We start from the raw sequence: 23,110 nt of genomic DNA, 5'->3' as shown, positions 1-23,110 counted from the left end.
CTGTGCATCTTCTTTAGAGAAATGTCTATGCAGATCCTTCGTCCATTTTTCAAGTGGGCTTTCCTTTTATTGTTGAGTTGTAAGAATTCCTTATATACTCTAGATAAAAATCTCTTAGCAGACACAATCTGTAAAAATTTTCTCCAATTCTTTTTTGATGCTGTCCTCTAAAGTACAAATTTTTAAATATGACAAAGTCCTATTTACCTGTATTTTCTTTTGTAATGTGTGCTTTTTGTGTAACATGTATGAAAATATTGACTAACTGAAGTTCACAAAGATTTATAACTGTTTCCTTCTAAGAGTTTTATAGTTTTGGCTCTAACATTTAGGTCTTCGATTCATTCTGAATTCATTTGTTTTTAATTAATTGATGAATTATACTTGTATGTAGTTTTGAGGTAAACAGTAATATTATGTGTATACAATATGGAATAACAGAATCAGATGAATTAACATACCCATTGCATTAAATACTTATCATTTGTTTCTCCTGTTTAACTATAATTTTGTACCCTTTGACCAATATTTCCTATCTTCTCCACCTTCTGGTAAACACTGTTCTTCTCTCTGCTTCTGGAATTCAATTGTTTTAGAATCCATGTATTAGTAAGATCATGCAGTATTGGTCTTTCCATACACACACACACACACACACACACACACACACACACACACACACAGAGTTTTTTCTTCCATTCTTTGTTTCCCTATCTTGGCCTTTGTAAATGGTACTTGGGAGTACAGATATCTCTTTGATATACTGACTTCAAGTCTTTAGTATATATATACCTAGAAGTGGAACTGCTGGATCATACTGTAATTTTATTTTCAGTTTTTTGAGGAACCTCCATATAGTTTTCCATAATGGCTGTACTAATTTACATTCCCAACAACAGTGTACAAAGATTCCCTTTTCTCCACAAGCTATATAATTTTGGTACATGGTGTGAGGTAGGGGTCCAACTTCATTCTTTTGCATATGGATATCCAGTTGTCCAAGCACAATTTATTGAAAAGACTATTCTTTCCTCATTGAATTGTCCTGGAATCCTTGTCAAAAATCAATTGACAATAAATAGAAAGGTTTATTTCTAGACTCTCAATTCTACTTAATTGATCTATATGGCTACACTCATGCCAGTAATACACTGTCTTGATTACTGTAGTTATGTCATAAGTTTTGAATACAAGAATGTGGCTGGGCATGGTGGATCATGCCTATAATCCCAGCACTGTGGGAGGCCAAGTTGAGTGGATCACTTGCTGAGCCCAGCAATTTGAGACCAGCCTGGGCAACATGGTAAAAACCTATCTGCAACAAAGAATAGAAAAATTTGCTGGGCATGCGGGTGTGTGCCTGAAGTCCCAGCTACTCAGGAGGCTAAGGTGGGAGGACAGTTTGAGCCAAGAAGGTGGAGGCTACAGTGAGCCATGACCATACCACTGTACTACAGCCCGGGTGACAGAGCAACACCCTATCTTAAGAAACAGAACAAAACAAAACAAAACTGAGTTCTCCAATTTTATTCTTCTTTTTCAAGACTATTTTAGTCTTCAGCTAAACTGGTATTCTGGAGGAAGGAATATAAGATAGAAAGGGGAGTATCTGAACTCTTGGATTAAAAAAACACACACACTTTTTCCAAACTTAAAAATACCCTACTTCTTTAATACATGTAAAAATCTGTATACACATCACCCAGTTTTAATTTCTCTTGAGAATCACTAACACTATAGTTCTTTGCAGCACCACAAAGCAAGATTTCCTTCATATTTTCTTTATATCTTATACATCAAATAAACAGTATTGCTTTATAAATATGAAATAGCCTTCAGTATACTTTTTACTTTTAAAAACTAGAAATGCCCCTTTCTACAAGGTTGCTAGTTCCTTAAACTTTTCCTACTAGTCAACTGTTAAGGATCATTGCTGTCAAACATTTTAACCTTTTATTGTAAAAAAAGGAAGCAAGAATTCCTTAGTAAAACATAGGTCCTGAACTCAGGGTCTTGCACACACATGTTATCAACCTGATGGATTTCTGTCCCTGTTCCACCTTTCACCTGCCCCTTCATATACTTTATAGACTCCAAAGAAAATGTATTAAACTGAGGCCCTGAAATTAGATGAACACAAAAAAGAACTCAAAAGGCAACCGTGCACAAGAATCTGCAGTTGATAACTAAAGGGTATTATATCCCAGGAAAAGTAATCATATGGATGGTCTTTTGACTCACGTCCAAAAATACAATTATAAATAAATCAGGTTTGAAGTGATAATGTCATGAAACTTCATTTTGTCTGGAAAAAAGTTTCTTGGTATAAATACAACATCACTGGAAAACTGGTAAATAACTTTACACTGCATATTCTGGGAAAAGTAATGATTTCAAATGGATGCCATTATCTGCAAGTCATAAGTTAAAATTGAGTTACATTGCCAGGAAGCTACTTTTCCATACCTGGGCACACATTCTTTTAGGTATACAGGGATTTAACCAAGTATGAGGAGTACTGTAGACCCAATAACATTTCATATCATTAGTTAAAATTAATGTTTCTTTTGGTCTATGGAAAACATTATACTAATATAAAAATGCAGTTGAGTAGTTATTACATTAGAATAATTCTTTTAATGCCTCCTTTACTCTCACTTATTTTCAAAATGTTAGCATCATATCCTATGCGTAATACCTATTTTCTACAAGTGGTTATTATTAACTGTAGTTATATTTCCTTGTACTATAATAGTGTATAAGATATTTACCCTGGTGTTCTTGGGTGAGGTATGGAAAGGCCAAGAATCACCTAAAGTTGCATACAAATTGTTGGGTATTTATTCACTTTTCTGGGAGGAAGTGTCCACTGCTATTAATGGATTTTCAAAGTAGTCTTTGATTCTAAAACTCTTAAGAGCTGCTGCTCTCGTCAGTAATAAATTTTTAAAAAATTGTGATAATACAAGAACAACAAATACCTTGTTTATGTATTACATACTAGTGTATTACAAGTAAAAAACCTGTACTAAAATGTGTAATAGGATGTACATACATGTCCTGAGAGTGAAAAAATTAGATCAGTTTAATAAATGGTCTCTGCAATCCATTAACATCACAAAAGCTTGATAGCACAAAAAATATCAAAAGGTAATATTATATATTAAACTCCAAATGCAGGTTAGCAAAGATGTATCATGTACCCATCAAAAACTTACCAAAAAATAAAAGCTATTTTATACCTATTACACTCTGATTTGTTATCTTTGACCTTTGTCTAAAAGACTGTCTAGGCCAGGCGTGGTGGTTCACACCTGTAATCCCACCACTTTGAGAGGCCAAGGTGGGTGGACCAACTGAGGTCAGGTGTTTGAGACCAGCCTGGCCAACACAGTGAAACCCTGTCTCTACTAAAATTACAAAAATTAGGCGGGTATGGTGGCACATGCCTATAGTCCCAGCTACTTGGGTGGCTGAGGCAGGAGAATCACTTGAGGCAGAGATTGCAGTGAGCCAAGATAGCACCACTGAACTTCAGCCTGGGCTACAAAGGAAGACTCTGTGTACCCCTACCCACCTCAAAAAAGATTGACAATAAAAATGTTAAGCCAGGAAACAAGAGTGTATGTAATGAGCACTGAACAAACTATAATACAGGGATAAGATAATTAAAATCTAAAATATTTGCTAAATGAAGACGGTGAAAATAAGGTTGAATTATACAGAAGCTCCCTGATTTACCAAGGGGTCATATCATGGTAAACCCATACACTGTAAAGATGAAAATATTCTAAGCAGAAAATGCAAACAATATGTCCAATCTACTGAACATCATAGCTCAGCCTAGACTACCCTTAAATGTGCTCAGAACAATTACATTAGCCTACAGTTGGACAAAATAATAAGGCACAAAGACTATTTTATGATAATGTATCAAATATCTCATGTAACCCATTAAATACTGTCTTGAAAAACAGAATGGCTGTACAGGTACTCAAAATACAGCTTCCACTGAATCTGTGCTGCTTTCCCAGTATTGGAAAGTCAAAAAATCATTAAGCCATCCTAAGTCAGGGACTGTCTGTAACTGAAAGCAAAGCAAAGGAATCTTGGGGACAATGCGTAATTGAAAGCAAAGCAAAGGAGCTGACTATTATAATGGTTGGTTGAAACAAAATTAAACCTAAAGATACTTCAAACTGATTTCATATATTCATTACAGTAAGACTTAGGGGTTGCATCACTAATCTGCTGGTTGACATAAATTTTTACACTATACATATAATAAGTAATAAATATGACTCAATGTGTTCTGTGTTTCAAGTTGACATTAAGGATCATATCATTTTCCCCAAAGGTACAAAATTCCATGAATAAAGGCTACAAACTGAGCTACAGATGAATGAGATAGTTTTTCCATCACCCTACTCCTCCTACATATGGTAATAGTTTCCACTTAACTGGAAGGTTCAAGTGGATGCTTGAAAACATAAATAGTACCAAATTATATACTATGTTTTTCCTATACATACACAAGTATGATAAAGTTTAATTTATAAACTAGGCACAGTAAGAGATTAAAAACAACAATAGAACACGTAAAACTGTACACTGCAATTAAAGTTCTGTGAATGTAGTCTCTCTCTCAAAATATCTTCTTGTACTACACTTACCCTTCTTCTTGTGATGATGTGAGATGATAAAATGCCAATATGTTAAGATGAAGTGAGTGAGGTGAATTACACAGGCCTTGTGACATCATAGCCTTAGTCTACTAATGACCTTCTCACCAAGCACCACAAGAAGATCATCTGCTTGGAATGACCCTGGACCAGTGAGCCATAATAATGTCCATGGCTGGATGTCAGGAGCAAACGAAGTTGATGACTGATAAGTAGGCGGTGTATACAGCATGGATATGCTGGACAAAGGGAGGATTCACGTCCCAGGAAGAATGAAGCAGTATAACATGAGATTTCATCTTACCACTCAGAACAGCATGCAATTTAAAACTTATAAACTGTTTATTACTAAAATTTTCTACTTAATGTTTTTGAACTATGGTTGCTTCCGGGTAACTAAAAGAGTAGAAAGTGACACTGTGGATACTGGGAATATCCTGTAGTAACACTAGTAGCAGTAACATAGTAACAGTAATAGTAGTAGTAGTAATGCTTACTTCTTAGGGTTAATATAAGAATTAAGTGTGGTAATGAATGTAAAGGGCTTAACCCAGTGCCTGGCACACAAAGTAAGGTCTCACTGAGTGGCAGCTTTTATGATGAGCAGTCATTTCCTACTACTGGAAAATGTAGAATTCTGAGGAGCCAGGGATCCACTGATCTTATTGTCTAAATTATACCATAAACAAGCATCAGTCAAATTAGAAGCCTAGAAAAACAATTATTTAGGCAAACATTTGTAACAAAAGTGTAACTCTCAACTTCTATAGAACCTCTTTTGTTTACTGACAAATAAAAACTAAAAATCGAAAGCAACTGCTTTTTCATAAGTCCTGCAATTGTAAAAAGATATGACTGCTTAAAAAAAATCAGCATCACAGAATAGTAAAAAGCAAAAAAATAAAAGTTCTCTCCTTTTCACCTTCCCTTAATTCTATTCTCCATTGTAGAATTTGTAGGTCCTTCTTAACCTTTTTCTACAGACAGTCATCATAATAAATGAAGCCTACCTACTTGGCTCCCATAGCATAATAATAAGATTATTTGAATCTGTGTTGTTACATAAAGTTTCAAATTTCAAATACTTTCAAATTTCTAATATAAAGCTTCTGTTAGAGTTTACTAGCTTAGATATCTAAATTGGTTAACTATTGTTAAGAGAAAACTAAACAACAGTAAAGTTGTATTACAAAAGAAATTAAGAGACTTTAACTGCCTTATAAAATAATTTTATTATTGCAAATAATTTATGTATCAATGTTTGTTACGCTTTTCTAAAGAGATATACCCAAATTCAAAAGGCCAGTTACTAAAACTATAAGTGCTATACTGAAATTCTATTATCAAGAGGTAGAGCACTGACTAATTCTGTCCTAAAACTCTTTTATTCAAAAGCAATGGTCAAATTATTACTACAGCATAAGTAAATGTTTATGATATAAATAAAACTATCTTTGTAGGATTTTTATTATTTAAAAAATTCTACAAATGGTTGGTCTCTTTTAAAATTGTTAGTTTTGTGACAGTTTAATCAAGAAATTAATCTGAGGTTCATCTTCCCTTACTTTTTTTTTTTAATTGCATTTTAGGTGTCAGAGACACGTGAAGAACATGCAAGATAGTTGCATAGGTACACACGTGGCAGTGTGATTTGCTGCCTTCCTCCTTTCACCTATATCTGGCATTTCTCCCCATGCTATCTCTCCCCAACTCCCCACTCCGCGCTGTCCCTCCCCTATTCCCCCCAACTGACCCCAGTGTGTAGTGCTCCCCTCCCTGTGTCCATGTGTTCTCATTGTTCAACACCCGCCTATGAATGAGAACATGCGGTATTTCATTTTCTGTTCTTGTGTCAGTTTGCTGAGAATGATGTTCTCCAGGTTCATCCATGTCCCTACAAAGGACACGAACTCATCGTTTTTGACTGCTGCATAATATTCCATGGTGTATATGTGCCACATTTTCCCTGTCCAGTCTATCACTGATGGGCATTTGGGTTGATTCCAGGTCTTTGCTATTGTAAACAGTGCTGCAATGAACATTGGTGTGCATGTGTCCTTATAGTAGAACAATTTATAATCCTTTGGATATATACCCAGTAATGGGATTGCTGGGTCAAATGGAATTTCTATTTCTAGGTCCTTGAGGAATCGCCACACTGTCTTCCACAATAGTTGAACTAATTTACACTCCCACCAGCAGTGTAAAAGTGTTCCTATTTCTCCACATCCTCTCCAGCATCTGTTGTCTCCCGATTTTTTAATGATCGCCATTCTAACTGGCGGGAGATAGTATCTCAATGTAGTTTTGATTTGCATTTCTCTAATGACCAGTGATGATGAGCATGTTTTCATATGTTTGTTGGCCTCATGTATGTCTTCTTTTGTTCATATCCTTTGCCCACTTTTGAATGGGCTTGTGTGTTTTTTTCTTGTAAATCTGTTTTAGTTCTTTGTAAATTCTGGGTATCAGCCCTTTGTCAGATGGGTAAACTGCAAAAATTTTTTCCCATTCTGTTGGTTGCCGATTCACTCTAATGACTGTTTCTTTTGCCGTGCAGAAGCTGTGGCGTTTGATTAGGTCCCATTGTCTATTTTGGCTTTTGTTGCCAATGCTTTTGGTGTTTTGGTTATGAAGTCCTTGCCTACTCCTATGTCCTGAATGGTTTTGCATCTTCCCTTACTTGATATTTATATTTTAAAGTTTGGAGAGTGGAGGGAAGAAATTATTATTAAAACTTACAGCATTCCCAGGTCCAAAACTTCCTAGATCACTTATATGAAATTTTTTGGGGACACCTGTCATTTATGTAATAAAGTTAATAACCACACTTTGGAAAGCCAAAGTATCATGTAAACTTTTTGAAAGACAATGCTCTATCACTTTACCTTAATGTTATTATTTTCATAATCAATTATGTAATTTGAAATACAATCATGCAGTGGAATCTATCTAGTCATTAAAAATATACTTAGTTGTTCAGTTTTTAAAAGTCAACAAAACTGTAAGTTATTTTTATTTAAACAAAAATAAAACATAGTATATGAAAATATTTATACAAGTATTTTTCATGATGTGCTAGAACAGTGATGATTGGTTTTGTTTTCTATTTGTCTGTGCTTTCTCATTCTTTGTGCTAAGCATATAAAATCTAAGAATATGTAGTTATAAAAAAAAGTAACTGTCATTAAAAATTATTACCTTCACCAGAATTATACAAGCCTTCACAGGACTTTATTCTACAAAGTTCCACTGCTATGGCCAACCGCAGAGGTGCCAAAGGACAATGTTATATTAGTAAACATTAGTTTGTCAAAATTCCTGGTACAAGGTTTCCAAAAATGTTTTATTTTTTTTACCATGCATCTGGAACTATATCAGGTATTTCTTGAGGTTACTATGTTAAGGAAGAATTTAAGGGGAAAAAAAGCACATCATATGAGAAGTCCCTAACAGGATTTTAACAAGTGCTGTGAAAATCCAAGCATTTTGATATGTAGAGGTCACATGACACAATGAAATGCTGACCTGAAAATTTTATGCATGAAATTAACTTCAGAAAATTAAATACTTGTGTTTTTCCTGATTAGAAATGATTTTCCATGACTTTCAAATCTGTTCTTACACTTTTAACTTATTCTAAAGATAATGTATTTGAATTTTATTCTAAATATTTTACAAAAACCTATCAGAGAGCAGTGAGGAAGATTTAAAATGTTAGCTAGAATGAGAGAAAGTTTGTTTAATTAAACTGTTTGACTTACGTTGTAAATTATTGGCATGGACATCTGAGTCAATGAAATGTAACAAACAACATACACAACAACCACATTAACTTTTCCTATTAATTCCAAGCTAATTTCAAATTCATAAATTAACAACTGCTAACAAGTAAATACGAACCTTAATAGAAAATTATTTTGGTGCCATCAGATATTAAAACGTAAGAATAAAAAAAGTGCCTGCTCAAAAAGTGTATAAAATAATGAGGAAAGCTTACCACATAATAACTTCATAAAGTTTACTACATGATTATCCACTTTCATTTTTTTGCTTAAATTCAGAGAAGAGTTATCTATTTTTCCAGGGTTAGCTATCCCAAGATACTCCAGAGAAAATAATAGTTTAACATGAGTTCCCTAGTTATTATAAACACTAAAGGTGCATGACTATTACCTTAAAAAACATGAGAACTGAACTGGGCATCTATGAGACCACCTTTATGAAAACTTCAAATGTATTCGTAAACCCATGTTTATCAGTGCATGAAAATATTTGTTTAAATTACAAAATGTCTTAAAAACATTTAACTTTGAAAATAAACACACTCTTTTCCAACTTAGATCAGGAAAACTGGAACAGCTACATCAGCATTTCTTAAGAATCTTTATTTCAGTGAGACCTCATATATATTTAACATTTGAGGAACAAATGTTAGCAATAATAGGAGGGATGGAAGTTAAGGCAGGCAGGAAAAAGAAGAAAAAAGATTTTACATTGATTGACTGAATGACTGAGACAGAGACTCGCTCTGTCGCCCGGGCTAGAGTGCAGTGGTGCAATCTTGGCTCACTGCAACATCTGCCTCCCAGGTTCAAACAATTTTCCTGCCTCAGCCTTTGGAATAGCTAGGACTACAGGCACGTGCCACCACGTCTGGCTAGTTTTTGTATTTTTAGTAGAGACAGGGTTTCGCCATGTTGTCAGGCTCTTCTCAAATCTCCTGACCTCAAGTGATCTGCCCACCTCGGCCTCCCACAGTGCTGAGATTTCAGGCATTAGCCACCATTCCCGGCTGTGATATTTATTATTTTATTGATGGGACTGATTGATGCAGTCTCGCTCTGTCACACAGGTGGAGTACAAGGGTGCAATCTTGGCTCACTGTAACATTTGTCTCCCAGGCTGAAACAATCCTTCCACTTCAGACTCCCAAGAAGCTGGGGCTACAGGCATGTGCCTCTATGCCTGGCCAAATTTTGTATTTTTTGTAGAGACTGGGTTTCGCCAAGTTCCCCAGGCTAGTCCCAAACTTCTGGACTCAAGCAATCCGTCCATCCTGGCCTCCCAAAGTCCTGGGATTATAGGTGTGAACTACTGCCCCTGGCAAGACCAATAAGACTTGGGGCTACGTTAAACACACACACAACACTCCTATGAAGTTTATTAACCTTCATGCAGTAAGACTTAGAACTATACTAAACATACACACACTTGCACAAAATAAAAAGCCTATGAGTCTCCATGCAATGTGTAACTTCCAGTCAATAAATGGATAGTAAACTACTACTGTTAATTCCATCTATCCTGGGCAGCCGTTCTTAAGGACATAAAAGGGACCTAGAAACCAGGTATCCCCAAATGCCCTGGATGCTTGGAAATACTTTTAATTCTGTTATCTTATATATCATTATCAAAACATCTTATAAGCAGTGATCTTGGAACTAGTAAGGTGATAAGTATATTTCTTAATGTAAGATGATAGCACAGTACATAAGTAATGAGTGTTTTGTTTCAGAGTTGGCCTGCTACTACATACTGATCATGGGCCATTATGCAAAAAATAAGCACTTAATAAAAACCAAGTTTGAAATTATCAGTAATAAACTGAGAGTTTCTACCAAAATCTATTAAGTAGGCAGAATAAACTAACAATAGCAGAAAAATGGATTACAAGGACTATCAAAAAGTGGTACAAACAAGCTCTAGACTTAAAGGTTTGTAAGATATTGTGGCAGGCACGAGACAGGGAATTATCACAGATGTTCACTTAGCTTTCTTAGAAATTCTATTTGTATTATGAATGAATTAATTAAGATTAATGACAAATGACCACAAAATTCTAAAATATAATCAGTAGAGAAATTATACAGTTCTAATGAGCTAAACACATATGACAAATAGAATAGCAAATATGTCCAGAGGATTGTAGCATGGTGATGGTGAGCTCAAGTACATCGAATAAAAGTTTAGGGACAGAAGAAATGCTGAATGATTATGTAAGAGCAGGGATCAGGAAACTATAGCCCACTGTCTGTGTAAGGTCCATAAGCTAAGAATTAATAGATCTGCAATCAACTTGATAATTAGAAACTACTAACTTTGAACCTCAATTAAAATAAAGGTTATATCCCCCCAAAAGAACTCAATTCTTCTGCTTAGTAGAGCTGTATTTACAAAGAAAAAACAAAAAAAGAAAACCCTCAATTATTATACCTCTAACTTCATCAGTAAAAAATTTTGTAAAAATGTGTTTTCTCTTTTGTTATTGAAGTACCTATATGATATCCTTGATTTTGCTTTTTGGCTCACAAAGCCTAAAATATCTTATCTAGTCCTTTACAGAAAAAGCTGGCCAAGCTCTGTATTCAAGCATTAATTTACATGACAGGGTAGGTGTTTAAAAAACAAAGAAAGCAAACTACTCAAATTTAGATCTGAGTGTAGCACAGAAATAAAAAAGAAAATAGTTCTGTTAACAAGGGTTAAAGGTTAAATCTGAAACTCAAAGATCGTTACCAAAAAGAAGATGCAAAATTATATAGATAGTAAGGATGATTCGCTGATCATAAACTGGTCTATTCTTTTTTTTTTTGAGACGGAGTTTCGCTCACTTGTTACCAAGGCTGGAATGCAATAGCGCAATCTCGGCTCACCCCAACCTCCGCCTCCTGGGTTCAGGCAATTCTCCTGCCTCAGCCTCCTGAGTAGCTGGAATTACAGGTACGCGCCACCATGCCCAGCTAATTTTTTTTGTATTTTTAGTAGAGACGGCGTTTCACCATGTTGACTAGTTTGGTCTCGATCTCTTGACCTCGTGATCCACCTGCCTCGGCCTCCCAAAGTGCTGGGATTACAGGCTTGAAGCACCGCGCCCGGCCTGGTCTTTTCAACTATACTTGCACATACTGACATCTAGCAAAACCACTTTTGATTTTAAAAATCCCTATTTTTATAGAATGAAGTAAAAGGATGTGAAAAAAATTTGATCACAGTCCTATATTCAACTGGTAGAAGTCACTGAGGAGTTAGGGCTCAGTATAAGGAAAACTAAATTCAAGCTGTCCAATATAAAATGAACTGCATCCTAAGTAGTAATCTGATGCCGGGAAAGTGTTCAAGAAAATACTAGAAAACCATTTGTTAGAAATGTAACTAAAATATGTTGGCTAGGACAATACAATCTCTAAGGAGATTTTTCAATTTAACAATTCTATGAAAAATTTGGGATATCACAAACAAAGACCCAAAGACTGTAGGTGGTGTTGCTTTGTCCAAACTGAAACCTTAGAATGAACCAATCTAGTGATATGAATATAGACACTAGTTTTTTTGTTTTTTAAGAGGCTTCTTTTAAGATCTCAAATATTTAAAACTTTAAAAAAAATACATTTAAAAATTCAATTAAAATCTCAGCTCTACTATCCTTAAAAGAAAACATAGATTCCAAGATAATATTTAAATGTTTGTTGTTAATAAAGGTGTAGGTATGCAAAGCTGGATGAAAGCAGCTGTGTCTCATCAAAACCAGACACAGCTTCTGCTTTTATTCAGCTTTAAATAAAATTAAAAATAAAATTATATTAAACCAATATTGACTCAATAAATAAAATTATATTAAATCCCTAAGTCAAAATTTACTTTCTACTAATGATCTAGCCAGACATGTAGGCAATCATTCATTTTATAAGTACTGAATAAATATAAATAGTAACCAAATACAAGTATGTCCTATGTGCTCCACAGCGTATTAGGAGCAGAGAATGTACAGTGAGCAAAAGCAGATACAGCTTCTGCTTTTATTCAGCTTACATACATTTTAATTAGCTTATAGTCCAATTTTGCTTTTAAGTACTTTAAATAAGAGATATATACATCTCTTGTATTAGATATACATAATAGCTTTTCTAGGACCATACAAGAGAAGAGTAACTCAAATAAAAACCAAAAGGCTGGGGGGTGTTCTTATACCCACTTTATAGCTGAACTTGCTACGTGACCTTCGGTCACTTCCTCCATTTTTTAAGTTTCTCATCTGTGTGTATGTGTGATATGTATTATTAAAGTAGCACCAAAATTTCTTCTGGTTCAAAAATTCTGATTCAGCCTTCTCACCTTGATTATTTCCACCAACTGATCCACACCACTATCCCCTGGAAATATTGGTTGTCCTAGTAACAGCTCAGCCAACACACAGCCAGCAGACCATACATCTAAAGAGGAAAGAAAACAAAACCTTATTAATACTTTATAGATTTAGTTGAAAAATGTTTGTATACATATTCTAATTTTACTTTGATCACAGAGTAAATATCAGAAGGAAAAGATTATACAATCCAAAACAGAGAAAACAGTCATAAAATTTCTCTAATGTTCTTTTAAGTAAATGTTAAACTTACCAAAGAGGAAAAAAGGCCAATAGGAATATTCTAATAAAGGTAAAGTCTATTATCATCAAATTTCAGGTATTCAAGTCTTCAAATAATAAGACAGAGGATTACAGTAACAAAGCTATGGCAGGACTATCTACTTATCATACTTAAAAATAAGTCAAAGTGACACAATCTTTGCACATTAGTAGGTACTTAGAGAGCAGCAGCAAAGAAAGGTTCACTCTTTCACAGACACTGGACTTTAAGTCAATGCAAGTTCTGAGGAACATTTTTAAGACTTTAAATGGTTGATTTTTATATTCTAGGATGACTGACAGAAAAATGTACTTAAATATATTATCTTTTCTTAAAAAAAAGGAATAGCAATGATAGAGGAATATATTTTACTTCATAAATTATAAAAATAATTCACTTTTAAGTCAAAGTGAAAACCTCAGTCCCGAGAACACCCTAAAAATTAACTCGATATACTTTTAAAATACTTTAAAATATACATTCTGGTTTGCCCAGTATAGTCATGGTTTATATACTGTCCATGAGGGGTAATTATTAGTAATACCCTCTTTTTCTCTTGAAAGTATTACCAGGTTAGAAGATAAATTGTACGGTCACTCTATTTTAAAGCCCACTATTAAGACTTCCTCCAAGAAAAGGCTGCTTTTTAGCTTCCAGATTTCTGAGACTCCTAGGTTTTTAATGTACCAACACTCAAGTGCTTTAGAGAGATGAATATGAATCATTGCTGGGCTTTACCACCTACCAGTAGGGAAGGAGAAGAAGGAACAGTAAACATTATGGAGACAACAAAAAATTAAAAGGTCTGATGTGGTGAAATGTACTCTCGAGAGGGACTGAAAATCACTGCTCCAGTGACTACTTTTTTTGACCTAGAAAAATGGCATGGTTATTCACTTACCAAACTCAAGTTGATTTTACCCAGTCCTAAGTTGATAACCATAAACAAGACACCTATTCTGCAAATATAGACCAAGAGCCCTATTTAATATATTAGGAAACAACTAAATGAAGCAAATATCAATATTCCTAAGGAATCTTTACTCCAAGACAATAGTAAGTACTTTAAATGCTTATTTTACTTAATACTTATTTACGTATATGCTTATTTTAATCTAAGTTTAAAAATATCTCTTTACCTAGTTAGTAAGAAGGAAGGCAATATGCACTCAACTGTTTTCCTCTCTAATATGGAATGATTCATCTTAGAACACAAGGTTGAAAAAATTGTAGGGGAATAATTATGCCTTCATAAAAAATAACAGGAAATACTTTCTTAGGCAAGATTTAGTTACAGATATGGAAGACAAAAAGTAAAACATCATACTCTTGCCTAGTAGTTACCATGAAGTATTGATACTTAAAAGTTTCAGGTAACAGCTATACTAGCAGCCTTCAATTCATGTTATATCAGTCAAGTTAGTAAAAACAAGTTATTTATCAATCACTTTTTGGATGACATAAAAGTCTCTTCTGTTCTTACTTAACAGGACAAATGGATCAAATTCTCCAAACAGAACAAAACTTCACTAAATAGAAGGTACCAAAAAATAAAAGTAGTGCTTTGGCACGCTGAATTTTAGTTAGTTGGGGTTAAGGCCAGAATAACATTTTGTTTCATATTTAAGTTCATGTTAGAGTGATCTTTCAAGATCTAGTTTAACACACTTATTTCATAGATGAGAAAACTGAGGCATGATAGAGGTAAATACTTGCCCAAGGTAAAAGTACTGAACAGTAGAGGTAGGCCTGAAATCATTCTCAATTCCCAGTCAAGACAGCACTCTCCTGAATAACTGTTTCACTGTTACAGAATAACAGATTCTTTAAGGGTCTGTCTGCAAGTTCAGTTTCTTGTTCTAAGGAAGACTTTTGCTCTCATTCTGCCATTTCTCAGTAAGACAATATAATCAGACACATCAGCTTTCCCCCTGGCTGTATTTAAATATGACAATAATCTAGTCAGAACCAGCTACTCTTTCATTTCAAACATTACTGTTAAAAACATTTTACAATGTAACTATATTAGTATAGTTTTTGGGAGGGTCTGTTTAAAAATATTACAATCTTAAGAGGCAAGTATCCTAAGTCTATAATGGGAGCCCAAACCTAGGCTTGTTAGGGTTCAAAAGGCTCCCGTTTATATAACTGTTCCTTAATGTGTGAGATGATATAGTGACTTTTTGAGATGAATCAAACTGCCTTTATTTTAGATGTTTATGGCACAACTCATACCGGTATCTTAAATCAGTATCATATATTTGAATAAAATGTAAAGCAGCTGGAAAATCCAATGATTCAGCCCTAAAGACAAGGGCCTGAAATTTGCTCTTGGGGAGAGTCAAGTTTTAAAATGCCACGAAAAGAATACCACCTTACATTTCTACAGTATTTTCACTAACATTTTATTTAAGCCTCACAGCCACTCAGCAAAGTGGAACCGTCAGTAATCTCCACTTTACTCCAATAGTGACCTGACACTCATACCCAGGTCCGTCACAAGCAAAATATTCTTTGTATTATTTCTCATCTCTCCATTCATATAAGCCATGCACCACAGCCATAACGAGACTCTGAGAATTAACTACACATACATACACAAATAATTATGCTCTCTACCCTCTAGTGAAGCAGATTTCAAAGTGTGGTCTACAGAGGACACTTTGTACTCTTTGGACCTTGGTTCTCTAGACATTTTTAGATGTCCCAGAAGGCAAAATTCTTTTTTTTTGTTGTTGTTGAGATGGAGTTTCGCTGTTGTTACCCAGGCTGGAGTGCAATGGCACAATCTTGGCTCACCGAAACCTCTGCCTTCTGGGTTCAAGCAATTCTCCTGCCTCAGCCTCCTGAGTAGCTGGGACTACAGGTGTGCACCACCATGCCCAGCTAATTTTTGTATTTTTAGTAGAGATGGGGTTTCACCTTGTTGACCAGGATAGTCTCGATCTCTTGACCTCGTGATCCACCTGCCTTGGCCTCCCAAACAGCTGGGATTATAGGCGTGAGCCACCGCACCCGGCCAATTCTTTTCATAAGAATATACCTTCACTAGGTTAATATTTGTAACTGAGGGTACAAAGGAAATGGTGGATAAAACTGCTGGCTTCTTGGCACAAATCAAAATGTGCTTTGGCATTTTGCCATTTGGCAAAATAAAAATGACAATGTGTTTCTGATTAGGGTGTTTGCTTATATCAGAGAATTTCTATTTGTATCAAAAAGTCAAAAAAATTGTCCCAAGGTCTTTTTTCTTTTGTTGTTGCTGTTTTCTTTTGAGAGGGGGGTCTCATTCTGTCACCCAATGGAGTGCAGTGGTGTAATCTCGGCTCACTGCAACCTCTGTCCTCTGGGCTCAAGTCATCCTCCCACTTCAGTCTCCCAGGTAGCTGGGACGACAGATGCACATCACCATGCCTGGCTAATTTTTGGTAGAGACAGGTTTTCGCCATATCGCTCAGGATGGTCTCAAACTCCTAAGTTCAAGTGATCTGCCCACCTCAGTCTCCCAAAGTGCTGGAATTATAGATGTGAGCCACTGCACCAGGCCAGGTCTATTTTATAGTTTGTTTGTTTTAGTTTTCTGTTACTGTGGGGATTTTTTTTTTTTTTTTGGTTTATTATTTGCATGTTTTTGTTTCTGTTTTCAGACTAAGGAATTCTCTTCAGAAATAATATGTAAGAGTAAAATAATTTTGGTTTCCACTTGCACATCTAGCTTAAAGTTGCTCCTTGTTTGTTAGCCTCCTATTCATGTCCAGCTGATCATGCTCTCTCTGTTCACTCCTGGCTAGTGGGCTAAAATGGAGTAAAAGAGAAGTCAATGATGATTAAAGCTAATGATCTCTATTCAGTTCCTTCTACCACTAAACATCTTGGGTGAAGACTCATACAGAATCAGTGGGTTTAGCAAAACTACTAATGATTTAAGCTGGTTTTATAGAAATAACAGAGATAGCATGAAAGAAATGTCAACAATATGGCCGTACTATCATTTTCATTATTAGCTTAATGAAATAACATTATTGATAAATTCTCCAACTAGTGTAAGCAGGCTCAGAAGAATTTCAGGAGCATTTTAAATAAGAAAATTTTTTAAAAGTATACTTAGAATTAATTTAAATTCTTAACATAAAAACTATTAGCTTTATAATTCTAATAGTCCAAGGAAGAAAACAGAATAGTAGGTATATGTTAAATTCTAAAAAGTAAAATTTGAAAAATTCTATACTGGCATACATCAGAGATGTTGCAGAACTGGTTTCAAACCACTAAAGTAAGACACAATAAAGCAATTCTCACAAATTTTCTGGTATCCCAGTGTGTATAAAAGATTCGTTCACTCTATACTATAAGTATTAAGTTGTAAAACAGAATTCTATCTAAAAAAAAGTACATACATTAATTTTAAAACCCTTTATTACTAAAAAACAGTGCTAATTATCATCTGAGTCTTCAGTGAGTTGTAATCTTTTTGCTGGTAGAGGGTCTTGCCTTGATGTTGATGGCTGCTAACTGATCAGGGTGGCAGTTGCTGAAGGCTGGGACGTGGCTGGAGTAATTTCTTAAAGTAACAACAACATGTGCCACATCAATTGACTCTTCCCTTCATGTAAGATTTCTCTGTAGTATGAGATGCTCTTTGATAGCATTTTACCCACAGTAGAACTACTTTCAAAATGGGAGTCAGTTCTCTCAAATCCTGTTGCTTCTTTATCAACTACAATTATATAATATTCTAAATCCTTGGTTGTGATTTCAATACAGCATCTTAACTGGGAGTAGATTCCACCTTAAGAAACCACTTTCTTTGCTCATCCATAAGAGAAGGAACTTGTTTATGTTTTATCATGAAATTGCAGCAGTTCAGTCACATTTTCAGACTTCATTTCTAATTCCAATTCTCTTGCTATTTCCACAACATCTGCAGAAACTTCTTTCACTGAAGTCTAGAATACCTCAAGATCATCTGTGAGGCTTGGAATCAACTTCTTCCAAAATCTTGTTCATATTATTTGGACCCACTCTCATGAATCACAAATGTTCTTAACACCTAGAATGGTGAATCCTTTCCAGAAGATTTATAATTGACTTTACCCAGATCAATCAGAGTAATCATTATCTATGGCAACTACGGCCTTACATTTATTTCTCAACCTTTGGGTGACCAGTTGCATTGTCAATAAGGAGTAATATTTTGAAAGGAGTATTTCTCTTTGGAGCAGTAGGTCTCAGCAGTAGGCTTCAAATTTTCAGTAAACCATGCTATAAACAGATATGCTGTCATTTATTCATTGTTGCTCCATTTGTTTACAGGCAAAGTACATTTAGCATCATTCTTAAGGGTCCTAGGATTTTTGGAATGGTAAATGAGCACCAGCTTCCACTTAAAGTCACCAGCTGCATTCGCTCCTAATAAGAGAGTCAACCTGTCCTTAGAAGCTTTGAAGCCAGGCACTGACACTTCTCTCTACAGGAAGTCTTTCATCTTTAGGAAATCTAGAGATTAAAGTCCTAAATGACATCTTCTTCCAATACAGTAGAAAGCTGTTTGGTTTCCATTAAAACTCTGATGTTTAATGTAGCCACCTTCATCAATGATCTTAGTTAGATCTTCTGGATAACTTGCTGCAGCTTCACATCAGCACTTGCTGCTTGCCTTGCATGTTTATAGCATGGTGTAGCTTTTCCCGTAAACCCCATGAAATAACCTCTGCTACCTTTACACTTTTCTTGGGTAGCTTCCTCACCTCTCTCAGTCTTCACAGAATTGAAGGAAGTGCAGGCCTCACTCAGGGTTAGGCTTTGGCTCAAGTGAATATTGTGGTTGGTTTGATCTATCCAAACCACCTAAACTTTCTCCGTAACAGCAATAAGGCTGTTTTACTTTCTTATCATTCATCTGTTCACTGGAGTAGCAGTTCATTTCCTTTAAGAACCTTTCCTTTGTGGTCACAACTTGGCTAACTGGCACAAGAGGCATAGGTTTTGGCCTGTCTCAACTTTCCACATACCTTCCTCACTAAGCTTAATCATTTCTAGCTTTTGATTTAAACTGAGAGATGTACTACTCTACCTTTCACTTGAACACTTAGAGGCAAATGCAGAGTTATTAACTGGCCTAATTTCAATATTGTTGTCTCTCAGGAAACAGGGAGGCCTGAGGAGAGAAAGAGAGATGGGGAATGGCCAGCTCGTAGAATAATCATAACATACACAGCACTGATGGATTAAGTTTGCTGTCTTATATTGTTGTGGTTTGTGGCAACCAGAAATAATTACAACAGTAACATAAAAACCACTGATCACAGATCACCATAGCAGATACAATAATAAAAAACTTTGGAATGTTGCAATAGTTACCGAAATGTGACACAAACACATGATGACACAAAGACATGAAGTGAGCACATGTTCTTATAAAAATAGTGCAGGCAGACTTGCTTGACTCAGGGTTGATACAAACCTTCAACTGGTTTAAAAAAAAAAAAAAGCAGTACCTGAAAAGGCAATAAAATGAGGTATGCCTGTACATGTTTGCATCTCAAGCTTTAAGAAAAAAACATTATAGGATATACCCATCTTTCAATGGAAATGAAAAGTACAGATTAATAATACTAAATTATTAAAATCAAGATGCAATTAATAATTACAAGCATTAAATTCAGATTCAGTACTTACCTATACTAGAGGTATAATCAGTGGCTCCAAAGATCAACTCTGGTGCCCTATAGTACCGAGAACAGATATACGAAACATTGGGTTCTCCTCGGACCAGCTGCTTTGCACTAACAGAAAAAGAAATACAAATAAAAAGCAGAAATTCTTTAAATTTAAATCTTAAAAGAACCTAGACTGCTACCCTTTCACAGTATCAAATGATTTTCTAAGATTCACATCATTTGAATCATATAATATATGAAAAAGAAAATGTAAACTGTAACTATCTCTGACAAAAGAAATTTGTAATTTTAACACCTTGCTCTGCAAAAAAAGAAAAGCAATTTTTAAAGAAAGCATTGGTCCCCTAAGGAAGAAGGCACCAAAAGCAAAAAAGAATGTGTTGAATTTCTTCTGATCCTCTATTCTCCAAATTCCACCTCTAAAATACTAAGAAGCAAGGGCAGAAAAGAGGTGCCTCCCCACCAAAAAGCATGATAATAGATTCTAAGAATGAATACTCCTTACCCAATATATTTCATTAAAAAGGGCAAGAAATTGGCTACTGTCTTGCATTTTGACTTCTGACTCAAGGTAAATATTTCAAGACTTATAGACTAAATATTTTTCCACATTGTGGTCAATTTATTAACTGCATAAACATTTATTACCCAAAAAATTATAAACAGACAAGCCCTTCAACTTCAGGGTAGAAATGATTCACAGACTATGAATTCTAACTCTGCTATATTAAGTTTAATTGTGTGTTTTCTTATTCTAATTTTCCTACTAAATTACTTTGTAGCAAGTATTTTAAACATCAAAGTATAATAAATTACAACTACTTTCTTTTGAGATGTTGCTCAAGATAATTCAAAGACAGAATAAAATAAACTGTAGAAGGTAGCTATTCTGACATACAGTAATAATAAAGATAAACAGCCAGCGGCAGTGGCTCAAGCCTGTAATCCCAGCATTTTGGGAGGCCGAGGCGGGTGGATCACGAGGTCTAGAGATCGATACCATCCTGGTCAACATGGTGAAACCCCGTCTCTACTAAAAATATGAAAAATTAGCTTGGCATGGTGGCGCACGCCTGTAATCCCAGCTACTCAGGAGGCTGAGGCAGGAGAATTGCCTGAACCCAGGAGGCAGAGGTTGCGGTGAGCCAAGATCGCGCCATTGCACTCCAGCCTGGGTAAGAAGAGCAAAACTCCGTCTCAAAAAAAAAAAAAGATAAATATAGGGCAAAATGTAACAAAATCACAACAGTAAAACAATAAGTGTCAAAAAAAACAGGTAAGAAAATACTGACGTAGAGGTACTGGAAAAGCAGGGTAAAGACAGACAAACATAGCCACAAGGATTTCAATGACTGGGCTTTCTTTTCTTCCATTTATTTCTAGTAAATGATAACTCTAACCTTAACTTGTTTTGCCTTCAACACCAGTTTTGAAGTTTGTTTTTTAACCCTCTCCCCAAGTACTGACCTACAATAACCATTTCATAAATTAATAAATACTAATCCCTGTTTTTAGGCTGCATGAAAATTATGACATTTAGTTTTCAGCATAATTGATAGGAGACCATTATAGCTTCTAAAGGACATTTTAAAATTAATAAGATGGATCCAATTAAGTTCAGAAAACTCACTACAAGACAAAATGTTAGTATCCAAGCTTTGTAGCCTGAAGTTTTTTCATTACTTGATGAAGCTACAAAAATGGGGCCACCTCTCTTATAGAGGAGGCTGGTTTTAACTCCTTGCCCAATACTGTGATCACATCTAGCTTTGGTCCCTAAATACTCCAACAAGTCCTTTGGCTACTTTTACGCCCCATTTCAACTAGTAAAAAATAACTAAGAATAGAGTAATAGGCTGGGCACTGGGGCTCATGCCTGTAATACCAGCACTTTGGGAGGCCAAGGCGAGTGGATCACTTGAGGTCAGTAGGTGGAGACCAGCCTGGCCAACAGAGTGAAACCCTGTCTCTACTAAAAATACAAAAAAAAAAAAAAAAAATTAGCCGGGCATGGTGGTGCATGCCTGTAATCCCAGCTACTTGGGAGGCTGAGGCAGAAGAATCACTTGAACCAGGGAGTTGGAGGTTGCAGTGAGCCAAGATTACGCCACTGCACTCCAGCCTGGTGACAGACCCCCTCTGAGGAAAAAAAAAAGAGAGAGTAATAGTACTTTGTTCAAACTACCAATCTGATATGTAAACTCCAAAGTGTTTCCCAAACTCTATCTGGCCAAACCAATTTTGTTAAAAACAAAAAAATCAGATGGTTTACAAAATGAGCTCTCAAACAAGTAAAATCCCTCTTCCAAATTTATTAGAATAAAGCTATTTTATATCCCAAGAGAATGGGCTGTACCAAGTGTTTTGACACTATCATGAGAACAGAAGCTCTTCTAACCTTGGTGTCTCATTGTCTTTTTACAGTTCCTATAAAGTCAGTCACTCTCAATGGGGAAGACACCCTGTTAACAATAAAACATATCTGATTTGGCCAGTTTTTCCTATAGACAAGTAGTAGTGCTTTGTTTCAAACATCAAATAAGAGTTTTATTATCTTTTACCCTTTTTAAAAATAGTTTAGGGGGCCAGGCGCAGTGGCTCACGCCTGTAATCCCAGGACTTTGGGAGGCTGAGGCTGGTGGATCACCAGAGGTTAGGTGTTTGAGACCAGCCTGCCAATATGGTGAAACCCCACCTCTACTAAAATTACAAAAATTAGCAGGGCATGGTGGCACGTGCCTATAATCCCAGCTATGTGGGAGGATGAGGCAGGAAAATCACTTGAACTCAGGAGGCAGAGGTTGCAGTGAGCTGAGATCAGGCCACTGCACTCCAGACTGGGCAACAGAGTGAAACTCTGTCTCAAAAAATAAATAAATAAATAATTTAAAAAAATTTTTTTAAAAAATAGTTCAGGGAACAGAATCATGGCCTGCAAAGTGAGTTGGATCCTGTAACAGGTCATCTGAAATTAGGAAACAGTAAAATGAGGATGGTCTGAAAGAGGACACATTGTGAGATTAAGAAAAGTTTAACTCATGACAGAACAGATTTGCTTATTTTTTTAAGCATCTGTCTCAAGAGAAGCCTGTAGAAAATATATCTTATGTTAATTCCCAAATTTAAACTGTAAGTTGACGTAAAAGTATTACAAAGGGATAGGAACATAGGTATCAACAAATGTGGGACAATATGTAATTAAAAGATTATGATAAAAGAAAGAATTTGTAACAAGGATGAAAAAATTAAATTGGAGAGAATCCAAATTATGTAGATTTTGTCTTAGGGACCATGAGGAGAGACGTGAGATGATTACACCAGTGAGAAAGTAGCAGGGTAA

The 23,110-nt window shown here is 35.5% G+C and overlaps 1 protein-coding gene across 10 annotated transcripts in view; it reads right to left on the bottom strand.

Annotated features, from left to right (window-relative positions):
* The window catches only part of GSK3B (glycogen synthase kinase 3 beta), a 221,919-nt gene that overhangs the window by 69,755 nt on the left and 129,054 nt on the right, over positions 1–23,110 (bottom strand). For all 10 annotated transcript variants that reach the window (XM_017965207.4, XM_017965209.4, XM_017965211.4 and 7 more), the window contains 2 exons: positions 19,769–19,875; positions 12,798–12,895 (listed from right to left, as the gene is read on the bottom strand). In XM_017965207.4, the coding sequence (XP_017820696.1) occupies positions 12,798–12,895; positions 19,769–19,875 (205 nt within the window). The remainder of the gene's footprint in view (positions 1–12,797; positions 12,896–19,768; positions 19,876–23,110) is intronic.

The sequence above is a fragment of the Callithrix jacchus genome, chromosome 15, assembly GCF_049354715.1.
Source record: "Callithrix jacchus isolate 240 chromosome 15, calJac240_pri, whole genome shotgun sequence".
In the NCBI taxonomy this organism is placed as follows: Eukaryota; Metazoa; Chordata; class Mammalia; order Primates; family Cebidae; genus Callithrix; species Callithrix jacchus.
Note: the sequence above shows the minus strand (reverse complement) of the source record. Positions and strands in the feature narration are given on the sequence as shown.